This window comes from Malus sylvestris, chromosome 9 (genome assembly GCF_916048215.2).
Source record: "Malus sylvestris chromosome 9, drMalSylv7.2, whole genome shotgun sequence".
In the NCBI taxonomy this organism is placed as follows: Eukaryota; Viridiplantae; Streptophyta; class Magnoliopsida; order Rosales; family Rosaceae; genus Malus; species Malus sylvestris.
The window spans coordinates 31,204,299-31,218,392 of record NC_062268.1 but is presented as its reverse complement, the minus strand read 5'-3'; the positions used below and the strand labels follow the sequence as shown (position 1 = coordinate 31,218,392).

Below are 14,094 nucleotides of genomic sequence, written 5' to 3'. Positions count from 1 at the left end.
AAAAAAAACATCGAAAACTTAAAATCATTAGTGACTCGCATAAACATTATTTTGTTCCAGAATTCATCTTTTTATCTGCTATAGCATCATGTTCATCGGTTATACATGTGGTTAAGTTGAGACAATATCAATATGATTAATAATGGGCCGCTAACACGAGTATGAAATCTTGACAATTACATCCCCAATATTTTTATTTACTTTTTCACCACGTTGCCATACGGTGAGAGTCTGAGGGAAGTCATATAATCCCAGCCGTCAGCGAGATGAAGGTTCCAATTATGGAGGGAAAGAGCAAAAGGCGGTAAAATTCCAATTTGAAACTCATCCCCAAAATCTAATACTGGATCGGGATCCCGCAATTTCAATGCAACTCCATCTCTCTTCCGATTTCCGCAGCTTCATTGCCGTCTCTCAACTCGTCTTCAGCAGGTTCATTCTCTCAAACCCTAGCTTTCTATTCACTCTGTTTTTTATTGCTCTTTCTATTTGCTGTTTGGTTGCCGAGAAAACAGTGGAATGTCAAAAGAAAATAGTAGTAAGAATTGTGATGGGCACTTCAATTGTACTTGGTTTAATTTTCGTATCGTATCCGCCATTGGTTTTTTAGTATTTGATAATTATTACTGCAATCAACACTTTTCCGTTTCAAAAAGAATTATCATTTATTAAACAGTAGGAATTGTTTATTATTGACATTCAGATCACAAATATCAACAAATCTAGTATCCTGTAAATTTTGGAATCCATCGGATTCGAAACGAAGATAACAATGGAATGCTTTTCTGGGGTTATTTGTGCACTTTCTTTCAGTAATGCTAGAAATTATTATCGTAATTTATGACAATACTAATTTAGATATGTTCCGTTGATTCGTGTTTTGACGATCATCCTTATATTTCCTTTTTGATACAAAATAAATTGATTTTGGTTTCTGAAAATTTCAACGAGTTCAGGAAAATTCTTGTTCTTTGACAGAATTACTGGGCGTATCTTCTCCAGAATTTCAATAATGTAGAAGCTTGAATGGGTTTATTCATCAGCAGTAACCAATGAGTGCAGGTAAACATCAGTTACAATGTTACTTGTTAAATGATTCGACTTCACACCTTCTTCAGCTGTATTTAAAGTCTTTCATTCCAGTTTCTTTGTATAAACCGTTATAATGTTTTCGGATCTTCTGGGAATTTATTGAAAGGATTACTCCTTTCTGGGAATTTATTGAACAACTAATCTGTACAGAATACAATCAACTCATCACGAGACCTCACATTTTCTGAATGATGCTGGCTTTCTGCTGCCCGCCCGTCATATAATGTGTGCATCTCATGCTAGAGGAAGAATAATTGAATGTGCTAGAATTTGTTAGTAGTTGCTCTTCTCATACAGTCAGTAGTCTTCTGCAAATCTGAGGAAAAATCTTCTCTGCGCCATTGTCATGGTCAGTTTTATTTCTTCCCTTCATTTATTGTCTTAGTCATCTTACTCGCAGGGAAGTGCAATCTGGCCATTAAGGGCCGTGGTGCTCTTGTTTTCCTTTCGAATCCCCTCACACAAACATATCCTGCAAGTAAATGAATTAGTCCACAAGGGAACTTGTTTGTCATCTTGTCAGTTGACTGCCAAATGGCAGACATCAGTTCTGCAAAACAATGTTTTCTTTTTTCAACTGTCACCCACCTTAAGAACTTCTGCTTTAGAGATGTGTAAATTAACCACCTCTTTATCCATGTGTTAACTTTATCCATGTGTTAATTTCACAGGAGCTTAAATAGTATAATTTTATGCCAAAGTGATGTATTTACTCAAATGATCAAATACAATTGGTTTTTGATTGACTTACTCTAGGATATTCTAATATCGTAGGTGCATTTATATCTAGTGATCAATCGACTAGATGAAGTTCTTAAACTAGACGTAGTTACAAACATGTAAGTAAGTTGTGTCAGAATTTAAATTCATGATCTTGGGTTATCTTCTCATTTGTGTACTATGTTCCTAAATAGTTATCGTCAAAATAATATAAAGAACTAAAGTCAGTGTCATATGTTCCTATATCGTTTTCTCAAGGGCTCAAACTAATATGAAGAACTGAAGGCAGCGTCACATACCTCTCCAAAAGCAGTATTGAATTCCCTCTGTTGATAGACCTGATAGACAGGTATTTCATTGTGAGTTACTTTTACATTTCTATTTGGGATCTTATAAAGTAACCCTGGTATCTCAATTTCTCATACCTTTGAATATTGTTGATACCGAAGTTCCAAAGTATACAGTCCGTCTTGGCAAATTCCATATCCACCCCCTTGGAACATCAATTGGGTTATGACTAGATTCATGATCTGCGAACATCTGCATCATGATAAGAGTTTTATTATAAATGTGGAAATTAATGGCTCAAGCACTATGTATTATAGGCAGATAGCAGATTCTTTTTGACCTATTGGGTTGGAGGAGTGCCTCTAACTTAGATAAGGTGTACTTTCTGGACTGCTATTAACTTAGTGCAGATTGTGCACAGTAGATGAAGGTGAAGGAAATTAGTGAAGAAGACTTGCCTCATTAACTTGAAAGTAGGTTCCATTGAGGGGAAAGCTTCCTCTCATTGCTGTTCTACAAGGTATCTGAGACAAGTTGAATTAATTTTTTGTAAACAACTGCAGGGGGTCTATTTTGTTTACATATTATCACAATTAAATTTTCCTTACCAAAATCGTCCCTCTGACTATTTGCGAGTTTTCTTCTCTTATACTATTGCATGAAAAGCATGTCTTCTCATTGCACAATCTGTTTTGATCTTGGGAGCTGCACCTGCTTTCTGGTTGTTGAATTGAATTTGCAGTTTCACCTGGTATACAGCGGTGCAGAACAAATGTATCACTTAGAAAAGTGTACAAGATTCTCAAAAATGTATCTCAGTTATCAGTGATTTCTTAAGCTTACCTGGTGTCCATATAGCTAGAAGGTATGGACTTGGATCATCTGGTTCCCGTCTATCCATCTGTAAAGTTGAACAGTGAGTAATTGAGAATAAGAATGCTTCATGTCTTCCAGATACAAAATTAAATTTTAACCTACCCCTTCCAAGAGTGGATGTGAATCAGGTAGCTCATACCTGCATTATATCCGCACAGAATGTATAAGTTTGTCATAGAGAAATATAGTTATGTTTATGTGCATACGTTTCTGTATAGGTATGTATGTCAAAACTCATAACATATCCTAGGCATAGAGTTATTTAAAATGCATTACAAGATTTCTGATGGTAGAGAATTCAGTATTGAGACAACATCAAATGTTTTGTTTAATTGAACATTTGAGGGCTTTGTTGTTACTTATCGCACTCGTAGATATTAAAACATTTAGTGCAAACTTTAAAGTAGACTTTGGTCCTACTTTAGCTGAATTTGTGTCTGATTGTATTGCTACACATGTGGTATTGTGAAATGGGAAGACAGGGACTTACACTTGGTGCTCTGTTCGTAGTCTACTGACATTCTTCAGCTTGGGTGTAGGGATAGAAGTAGCTTCTGGATTCAAGGCAACTAAGGCCTTGGACATGTCACCTTCTTGGAGCTCCATCTTCTCTTGCATATAGTTTTGTAATGTAGCTGTGAACTCTTCCATGTTGAGTTTGATCGTAGGAATCTCATCAGGGTCCTCACAGAAAAAGTCCTCAAGCTCACTTTCTGATAGCTCGGTCAACTCTTGTTCTGGCGTTGCTGGCTCTTCAATGATTGGTTCACACTCTTTAATTACAGTACCTGCTATCTGGAGTGAGTTGTTCTCAGGCAGAGGCAGTGACATAGGAGTGACAGCTATTTCAGGATTTATCTCGGCTTCCCTGGAAACACTTGAACTGACAATGCTCTTCTCTTCTGGCCCTGGCAGGGCAAGTCTTGCACTGCACCAGACAAGGTTGGTATTAATCTGATTAATACTATGTCTAATTCTTCTGAGAGTGTCATAATAATATATTATATTGTATTTTTTTTTTCTCTTCATGTGATTAGTGAAACGTAGAGTACTTTTTACAAACTACAGATTCTCCATGAAACTATGTACTAGTTTAAGTTCTTTAAACACTTTCTGATTACTAATTAATGAGGCCTGAATCTCATGCCCCAAAAAATGTGAAGGTTCTCGTGACACGCTTCAGTGTTTATTTTCCTGCACAGTGACATCAATATACTTGTAATTTTCCAGAGATTATTGCTCAAACCTTGCGAAAGCACTTGCGAAGTGTCGGCATTCTCCTCTCATTGGACATGCATTGCAATTTGGTTTACTCTTTGTGCAAAAAACCTGCATACATATGAAAATATGAGGTTCTCATTTATTTATTTTTAATCACAAATTATGTTTCTAAGTAATGAAGCGCCATGTGTACCTTTCCAAATGTAATCATCTGGTAATGCAGCTCGTAACTGTGGTTCAATAGTCAGCTAATCAGTAAAACAGCAAGTAAAAAAGAAAGAACTGACATCAATATTAATACGAAAGGTTCTAGGGTACTATGAGATTACAGGGTTAGTTGATCAAGTTTGCATAATCTTGGCCATAGATACTTTTGAACTGTCTCCAGCATTGGGTACCTAGAGAGGAATACGGTTAGCATTTGCAAGTGCAGGAAAAGTTTTAAGCATTCAATTATCGAGATATTATTTCTTACAGTTCTAAGAGGTGTAACTGCAGTGATTCAGGTAATGGTTGGAGGGGCACCCATCCCAGTCTTACTGCTATCCTTCCAACATTTGTGTCAACCTTTACAGAGCAAATAAGAAACAATATTTCTTATATTGTAAGATGTTCCAGGACTATCATAGGAAAACCAACTAAATAGTAGCCACACAATTTTTACCGGGAAAGCAAGGTGGTGAAGTGTTAAAAGCCGGATGCACTCCACACTTTTCAAGCCCAATCCTCGTATGCTTAATAGATAATCCCTGCAGAATAATCATATGTCACAACTAATTAACTATATACCGATGCACTGCAGTGCATTATTCATTCATTTGGATAGCCTTCTGGATAACAGGGGCAGTTGCAATGTTATTTAAGAAAATGAATTATTTGGAATGGCATACTTTGCTTTATCAGGGGGAACATCTCTTAACCATTCCAGATCGATGCTTTCATGTTCTCTAACCAGTCGCTTTAGGAATTCCTACAAACATTTTGCAATCATTGTTAACCTATCCAGTGATGTCATCTTGGGGGAAATTAACAAACATGAGGTCTTTAGACTGGACACTAATAGTAGAGAACCTGCATTCGTTGTGCTAGCAAGTTATTCATCCCTCGCTCCTTGATTGCGTCAGATATTTCTTTGACATTAGCATTTATGAGTGCTTCATAGTCCAGCGAGTCCATTGCTTCTCTTTTTCTTTCTGTTTTCCTACCATTGGCTTGCGCCTGCTTTCTCAAAATGTCCCAGTCAACTGCATTCTTTTTCTCGCTCTCAGCCTTTCCTTTTCTTCCTTTTGGAGGTTTTGTGCTTGTCCCACTATTTGACTGACCATAAGAATTTAATTTCTCCTGTAAATTGGAATCAACCGAATGATTTTCCATGTGTATGTGCTTATTTGCTACAGAGATACTATCAATGACATTGAAAGATTTTTTATTGAGCTCACTGACATTTTGGACATGCTGCATGCTATCACTCTTGTTTGGCAGAAATGGTTCAGTATGTTTTACAGGCTCTGTGACTGATGTATTTTCAGATTGGAAGGTTGGGTTCCCCTCGAATTGGTGACTGTAGAGGGAAGGTTGGTTATATCCTGTGCTTGACCTTGGTTGAGAATTACTTTGCTGGTCTGTCGAGTGCTCTCTGAAAGATGGATACGGGTCCTTTGTTGGTGTCCCTTGAGAACTCCACAAAGTATTCTGTTGCATGGAGGAATTAACGACACTTCCTGACAGTTCCTCGGTTCTTAAGCTCTTGCAATTTTCTTCCTGTTCAATATTGAACCTGGAAGCAGTTGTAGGCCAAGAGGATATGCTTTCCTCACTAAAATTTCCAAATTTCCACGACTCTGGTTTTCCAGAATCTGGGTTCATGTGAAACTGGTTGTTGCTGGAAAGAGCAACTGGTACTTGCATTTTTTCCTCATCAAGATTGATTGGATCCTTGAAGGAAGTGCCATTGAGATGATCAATTCTATCTGATTTTCTCTTTAGCTGTGCATATTTAAAATGCCCATTCTTGAATCCATCATATGACACTGAACTTCCATTTACTTGATTGTAAAAGTCTTGAAACTTGGTCCCCTTCGCCATCTGTTGACATGTTGAAATGGAGACATGAACCTTGGGTTGGCACCCAGTGCCAGGATCTTCTGTTTCTGAGTTGGAGCCTGAGCATGATTTGATTCCTAAAGCGCCTTGAGTGACTGAGGATTCAAAAGAATCTTGAGAAGATACAAATTCTTCCTCCAAACATTGACTATGTGCATCCACTAAGTTCCTTTCTGTCCCTGAGGTCTCACTGTCTTTCTGGTTTGCTTCAGATTCATGGAGTGTCATAGAAATCGGGTGATAGATTGGTTGACTTGACCTGTCTTCATGCCATTTGGTGGCATCATCTGGACTTGTCATGTGAACTGCTGGTTCTTTAACCAATATATTTGTCCTAACCTTGGGTTGAGCTTGGTGATTGCTTGACTTAAGAGGAAATCGTGCAGCCAAAGACATAAAGGCAGAGCTACAAAAGGTGAAAGGAACAAAAAGAATACTGTTCACTTCAAGACATTCACGTTTGGGAATCTGGTTGCATATACTTGCTAAAATTGTGAACTTACCTTGATAGATGGTCTGAAACATTCTGAGTAAGGAAAACTCCAATCACTGAGTCAACAACTGATCCTTTCCATTTTGAAAAACGTCTGTCTCCTGTATAGATTATAATATTTTATCAAGGGTTGGCATGCATGTTATCTTTTAAGTACCCATCCACTAATTGAAGAAAATTGTAATGAATTTATATTTTTACGGTACATGAGAAGCCAAAGCACTTTTTACCTGCTGTCTAATTGGGAGAACTATAAATCGTACAATCTTTCACCATTAAAAACTTCTTTATAAAAAATGGTACCGGCCTGGTTTATATATGTTTCATAAGTAGTCAAGTTAGAGTTTGCTTGGTTGAGTTTACATTTTCAATATTGACTCTAAAGTTGAAAACTCAGGTTTCTTGAAAGAAAATGCATTTGTTCTGCAGATGGCCACTAAAGTAGTTATGTGAGCCAGAAAAATTGGTGCTAAAGGAGAAAAGGAAAGGTAGGTCAGCCTAGCAAGTGGTATGAAATTTATCTTTGTTAATAATAATATCATTATTTTTTTTCTTCACATGTATAATCATTACTGTGATCATTTAAATTGGTCAAATTTTGTGCTAGACAGAGCCTCATTGCATATTTATCAAAGTTTTACTGGACACCAACTCTGACAAATAGGTCATGGTTCACTGGTTTAACCATTTACTGCCGGTCTTTGAGATAATATACTAAACTTATTTTCTTGGGTAGATTTTAAACTTGAATTAGGAAAATATGTGTTTGCTAACATAACAATGCTAATGCTATTTATCTATATTTTAGCCTTTTCTTTTACTTGAATTCTTCCTAGGCAATCATTGTTTATGTAATGAGAAGGCTTGTATATCAATCATTGCTTATTTTGGAGTTTAGATCAAGGGAGTTTAGATCAAGGGACTACATCAACTGCTTATCAAGCTTATTAATCTACAGTTTACATATTCACTCAACTACAAATAAGGGCCTAAATTTATGTAATTTTTTATTACTATTGTGCTGAAAAAAGAATACACACACACACACACATAATATATATATATATATATATATATATATATATATATATATATATCTTCTGTAAAGCTATTGTTTCTCAAGACATCTAAATTATCAAAAACACCTTAAAATGTTTCAGTCTTCCATTTTAGTTCTGAAAAACCTGTCTTTTGTAACAAAAACTAAAAGAATTAGGGAAGTGTTATTGGCATTCCAAAAATCTCATTCTACACTCCTCACAAGTGTATTTTTCTTTCCAAATATAGACAGTTTGGAGTGTAGAATGAGATTTTTGGAGTGCCAATAACAATTCCCAAGAATTAAAATAAATACAAAAATAAATAAAAATACAAAAACAAGGAAGGACGTGTTACTTTTCTAGCTTACTAGGTGGATGGCTTAACTTGCATTTCACAGTTTCACAGTTGGACAGGCAGTACAGTTCAGTAATGAATCTCAGGATAACTGTCCTCTCTAGTTCAAAGCTTCAATATTTTATAACACATTGCAATTAAATCTGTTAAAGAGCTCTCAAACATGTAGACGGCAATGTTGATGTCACAAATTTATAACATATGCAGCATGGTAGTTCATGACAATCTAATTTAGGAATAAAATATAAGGTATTGTACCTTGAACAAGATGCATGCGTGCAATGAATGATTCAACTCGGCCTTGGAAAACCTTTCTTTCCTCTTCCCAATACTTCTCCTTTTCCATATCATTTCCTTCAATGCCTCCACTTCCTTCCATTCCCATCAAGAGATTCCATATCCTATTTGTTTCCGGGTCAAGCTCTACTTTGGGCCGTGGCTTACGTTTCTTGATAAATCTTTCATAGGGAACTACTGCACCATCTCCTTTGTATGGGACAAGTGCATTTTGCTCATGCTCTAAAATTTTGCTGCATCTTCCATTCAGGTTTAGATTATTAAATTTATGTACAATGTCATCTGGTAATGTAGTATATCTTCTCACAGTAAACCCTGCATCAAAATCAAGAGTATGTCATTATCTAAATGAGTTAAAAATAATTATTGTCATGATACATTTTTCAGAGGTTTCTTAAGTTAGAAAGTACCGATTGCTTTTGCAGAAAGCTGCTGATAATCATATAAGGCATCCTTCTCTTGCAGGACATTATCTATACCTGCCTGTGTGGGTCCCACAGTCTGCTTCATGTTTAAAATATTATCGTGGTGAGGTTGAGATACTTCCTTGTTTCCTGGTTGAAAGGATTTTCTGGGATATGATGAGGCTAGCTGGTTACAGGCTTCAATTGTGGAATGGTTGGAAAAGCTAAGAACTTGAGCGAAATCTTGGCATGAATGTGTGGATGAGATCTGCGGATTTAGAAAACTATTCCCAGAAGCAACTGATTGAGTGTAACTGTCACTCATAAACCTGCCTATGCCTTTGTTCTGTCTGTCCATCCTTTCATTACGTTCAATGGAAGAACTTAACATTGTATGGTTCTTTGATGCGAATCCATTTGAGTTGACTGTATTTGGCCCTGTTCTTTCAAATATTCCCAGACACTCCTCAACCGGTGTAACTTCACAAGGCATATTATAGATGCTCAAATATCCATTCTCAAATTTCTGCTGCTTATGACGTAGTGAGATATCCTGGCTGAGCATTCTCTGATGGCCATCCAATTGTTTTATCTCTTGGCAAGATAGTGAACTAGGTGGATGATTGGTTGAAAGATGTGTATGCTCAACCGTTCGACAATACTCCCTCTTGGATCCCCTTACTTCTCTTGGAAGAGAGAAGGAGAGGATCTTTTGTACTGACTGAGAGTTACCCTGGGTAATATTTTCTTTCATCTGAAGGCTTTCACTGCTAGTTTTCATTCGAATGGCATCTTGACCTACTCCTTTAGCATGGGTATGTTGCTGAAAGGGAGTGTATCCATCCATGTATCTTCTATGAGATAAATCAGAACTCCCATTCTCTACATGTCTCCCCATAACATGCGATTTTTTCAGATGCATGTCTTTTGTTGTAGCAAGTAGGGATGCTGATGGTCGCCTTTCGGGCAGGAATACAAAGTTATCCGACATAAGATTCATGGAAGAGGTGCAGTTATTCATAGTTCCTGGAATCTGGTTTTCTACCTTCAATTTGCTATGTATGACACTTTGCTCTGATGGCCTGGCTTTAAAACCCTGGCTAGTTCCAGGGACCATAGGTTTCCCTTGAGAATCAAAATTCATATTGATCCCTTGCTGCATCTGCTCTTGTTGACCACCTGCTTTGCATTGGTTTTCATCCATGGTATTTTCCGAATCAAAATCTAGAGCTCTTTTGCATGATTTTGCACCTTTTCCACCATTAGGGTCTATTGTTTCCCTTGCACCGTCTCCCAGTGGACTTGGGGATTCCTTTTGAACACTCTTTCTTACATACTTCCTCTTCGCTGGTTGGCTCTCCTTAGACTCTGTATTGTTTGGAGTTGCAGGCTTTGGTGTCCCTTTGGGCTTGCCTTCTCTGATTACCTTGGGCCTGTGTTTTCTTCGCTTTGGTGCTTTCTGCTGCGGTGTAATGTTTAGATCAATCCCTCTGTCACCTTCCCTGTCAGAATCTTTGTTTTCCTTGTACGGTGTAGAAATGGCTGCAGATGACGACTCCACAATGTTCTGCAAGAGTTCGTCACTATATTTTTTAATTGCTTCATCTTCTATAGACATGGTTAGTTTCACCTGATTGTCTTTTTCCTTGCCAGAATCTTCATCCTTCAAGAATTCCAGTATTGCAGAAAGCTGGTCGTTCTCCAAATTCTTGTTCTGGTCTGTTGTGAACTGGTGTTGCCTGGCAACACATGGGGAAGCGTCAGCTTTTATTCTTGGTAAGGAGTTTAGGTCACAGCTTGACAGGAGTGGTGAAGGGAAACCATCTGTGCAGAAAAACAGTTTTTCTGTCAAGCAATTTTAACAGCGAAGGGATTTTCAGACTTGTATGGTCATTAAGATATTTTGTCCCTTAAATTGAACTTGATTATGATTTCAAGACCACTCAAAATGCAGTATGGCACAGCCAAGTGATAAATGTTTCTACTTCGTAAATTTCTGATTTTCGAAAGAACTCAAATGAGATTGAAACATTTCATGCATTGCTTATTTCTGTTGGTTTATTGCCTAAGGCTGTTGTACGGTGCAAGTGTGAAGGTTTTAGGCTTTCAAGTGCAACTAGCCACTGGATTTTGAGAGGCAACCATCACATCTATGTTTAAGTGGGTAGACTCTAGGGAGGATAATACTAAGAATCACAATTATCTAGCGGCATTCAAAATGTGTTACGATGCTTTCTTTGCCCCGCTTCCCGCTGCTTTTCTTTTGTTTTAGGTTAACATCATCCAGTAACATCAAGTCATTCCTCAAAGGTAGTGTTCGTGCCAAAATGAAGCTGGTTTAAGCATATTTTGTTTTTGTTTCTATCAAGTCATTCCTCAAAGGTAGTGTTTGTGCCAAAATGAAGCTGGTTTAAGCGTATTTTGTTTTTGTTTCTTGTTTGGGTTTTTTTAATCTACATTAGAAGTCTTGTATCATAAACAAGTTATAGTGCATCGTTGCTTCAAAGCTATAAGAGAAACATAAAGACACGATTGTTTATGATGTGAATTATTACATTATTATTAAAACTTTCTTTTTTAAATGCAATGAATACGTGCAATTGAGCTGATACATGAAGATGTGAAAGTTCCACTTGGAAATGATCTCATCTATGATAATATTCCAAATTTTGAATCAATTATTTGTCACATAAAACATGATTTTTGTGACTTGAAATTGATTTGTGGTACATGATATCAAATGCCTGCTCATTTCGTTTCTCTAAAGTTTCGGTTTTTTATGAGTCAAACAATAGATGGTCGAAATCTTTCTTTGCAAAGTATGACACAGATATGAAATGAGTTAAAATGCTTACACCGGCATGTCTGGGATGAGCTGTCACCATTACTCAATGGGTTTGAATTTGAACTTGAACAGTGATTTTGATCCGCAGATAACCAATGAACTGAGTTGGAATCTCTACAACTGTTGTCAACTTGAGAAGGAAAATCCATAACCAATGATGTGCTCATCACATTACTTGAAGGATATGAACCATTGCTGCAATTTTGGTCAGTTAGCAAGAAACTGCCCGGGGTGATTCCTTGGTTGCTCAATTGAGGATGCAACTTAGGAATTTGATTTGTCTTTGTTGCTACATCCACACTACTTGAAGGATATGAACCATTGTTCCAATTTTGGTTGGTTAGCAAGAAATTGTCCGAGTCAATTCCTTGGTTTCTTAATTGAGGATGCAACTTGGGAATTGGATGTGTGTTCACTGCTATGCCCACATTACTCCAAGGATATGAACCATGGTTGCAATTTTGGTTGGTTAGCAAGAAACTGCCCGAGTCGATTCCTTGGTTGCTCATTTGAGGATGCAACTTAGGAATTAGAGGTGTGTTTGCTGCTATGTCCACACTTTTGCTCGGGTTCCTGTTTGCAGAGGCAACATACGCAGCATTATCATGTAGCAGCTGTTGTGTCATTAGATTATCGTTCCAACTTGAGCCCTCATCAAAGAGCAACTGTGTAAAGGATCCTGCATTGTAGGAGTCCGAAATGTGATTGATCATTTGAATGTTCTCCCCCGGACTTTCATCAAAACCATTTCTAAGTAGCTGATCATTTGAGCAAACAGGTTGAGCCATGCCATTGTAACTAGCCCCCACCGGTACATCCTCCCTTGAAATTCCAGTCAACTGCTGTTGCCAATTTCCTCCTTGACGGAGGTTCCCATAAAGGTTGACCGGGACCGGATGAGGCTTCACTGGAATCGGCTTCTGTGGAGTCACCGGTACCCAAGAATCCGTGACTCGTAAATCGTCATCCTGGGGAATCAAAAATCCCCCTCCAAATTTCATCCTTGATTGATTCCCTACAATTCAAACCATCCAAGTCTCTTTTGACTTGTCTGTTACATTAATCTCTGCTAACATTCTCCCTTGCCTCCCTCTAATCAGATAAGTTGGGCCGAAAATCGAAAACAGCCGGTTTTCCTGTTTCTTATCCCCATTGCCGGAAACAACCGGTGCCAAAACACCCAAATACTCTCCCACCTACCACGCAATGCATAATACAATCAGCATCCGCTCGATACCGGAAAATCGCTACAAATTACCATATCGACATTCAAATTCCGGAAAGAAACACAAATCGGAAAATTTCAGAAATTTTTCAGAGACCAAGTCTCCCACCTAACATGTAAATTACAGAGAAAGAATATTCGATTTCTGAAATGTAAAAACGCTTACAGAAATAGCAAATGTATTTGACGGGAGGCAGCGGCAGCTCGGCTCTCTCCGATCCGGCGGTGAGACGACTGAGAGTCGTCGGAGCTCGGTCAGTCAGTCAATGCCGGAATTTACAGTCAGTTTTCTTTCCACCAGTAGAATGGGAGTTGTAGAGAGAGAAAGAGGAGAGAGAAAGAGGAGAGAGAGAGAGAGTAGATGACAAATCAGTTAAGACTATGTTGTAAACTTTATATATTAAATGGAAACTTAATATGGGCACCTCCTGAATTAGTGAATTTTATTCGATGGGCGCCCGCGGCATGTACGGGTAAAACGAATTTTCGGAAACTGCATTTACTTTACGGTAGTTTGTTTCAACAATTTAGTACATCTCATTTATTGGGGTACTTGAATGACAGTGGTAATTGGTAAAACCGTAATAATTTACACTGATGGTAACTCAAGCTGTAGTTTTAGTGAGAGAAGTTATCAACAAATGAAACATTGTGACGTTGGAGGTGATATTGAAGTTCTTTAGTATTTATTTTTTTGTATATTTTTAGTAAAAATGTAAGCAAATTTTATAAAAACACTTGAAATGTTTTCTGTAAAAAGAATAGAACTAATATTTCTTCCAAAATGCAATTCAAGTGCTTTTGAAATTCAAAAACTTTTTTGTCAAAAGTACTTTTATTCATTTTAACGGCACGTTTACGTAAAAGTAATTGGAATTAAAAAAGAAATTGAACTTAGATTACAGAATACTCGATGTTAGCAAATATAAGAGAATCCAAAATTTTATGGGACCCACAAAAATTTTGGAATCCAAAACTCCAAAACTTGGGGAACTTGCAATTTGGTGGTATTTGACTTTTAGGTTATTAGAGAGTGGATTTTCTTCTCCATTATACTCTCAATTTTTTTCTAAAATTTCATTATCCCCTTTCGTTAACCCAACACCACCAACCGATGCCCAGCAGAACTTTCCCT

The 14,094-nt window shown here is 37.5% G+C and overlaps 1 protein-coding gene and 1 long non-coding RNA gene across 7 annotated transcripts; one reads left to right on the top strand and one right to left on the bottom strand.

The window, feature by feature from the left end:
* Positions 1–218: 218 nt before the first annotated feature.
* Positions 219–1,157, top strand: LOC126582110 (uncharacterized). 2 transcript variants are annotated; one of them, XR_007609269.1, is made up of 2 exons: positions 219–432; positions 979–1,157. It is a non-coding gene; the product is annotated as an uncharacterized LOC126582110 (long non-coding RNA). The 2 variants fall into 2 exon arrangements; XR_007609270.1 differs by having other exon boundaries at positions 957–1,157.
* A 21-nt stretch (positions 1,158–1,178) lies between these two features.
* On the bottom strand, positions 1,179–13,332 carry LOC126582108 (transcriptional activator DEMETER-like). 5 transcript variants are annotated; one of them, XM_050246113.1, is made up of 21 exons: positions 13,126–13,329; positions 11,745–12,930; positions 8,896–10,713; positions 8,447–8,800; positions 6,804–6,894; positions 5,641–6,706; positions 5,269–5,538; positions 5,088–5,167; positions 4,862–4,946; positions 4,673–4,764; positions 4,527–4,595; positions 4,391–4,427; positions 4,223–4,305; positions 3,467–3,904; positions 3,079–3,115; positions 2,944–3,001; positions 2,709–2,848; positions 2,559–2,624; positions 2,238–2,352; positions 2,112–2,150; positions 1,179–1,564 (listed from the first exon to the last, which is right to left on the bottom strand). In XM_050246113.1, the coding sequence occupies exons 2-21, from the start codon at positions 12,733–12,735 to the stop codon at positions 1,449–1,451; spliced, it is 6,045 nt and encodes a 2,014-aa protein (XP_050102070.1). In that variant the 5' UTR covers positions 12,736–12,930; positions 13,126–13,329; the 3' UTR covers positions 1,179–1,448. The 5 variants fall into 5 exon arrangements, 4 of the variants coding, with proteins under 4 accessions (XP_050102070.1, XP_050102069.1, XP_050102068.1 ...); XM_050246112.1 differs by having other exon boundaries at positions 5,269–6,706; positions 11,745–12,981; XM_050246111.1 differs by having other exon boundaries at positions 5,269–6,706.
* Positions 13,333–14,094: the final 762 nt, after the last annotated feature.

Coding starts and splice junctions, on each gene's coding strand:
- LOC126582108 (XM_050246112.1), bottom strand. CDS start 12,735: ATGAAATTTGGAGGGGGATTTTTGATTCCCCAGGATGACGATTTACGA. Junction 4,428..4,526: donor AAACTTGATCAACTAACCCT/GTAATCTCATAG, acceptor ATTGAACCACAG/TTACGAGCTGCATTACCAGA. Junction 3,002..3,078: donor CACATCCACTCTTGGAAGGG/GTAGGTTAAAAT, acceptor TCAACTTTACAG/ATGGATAGACGGGAACCAGA.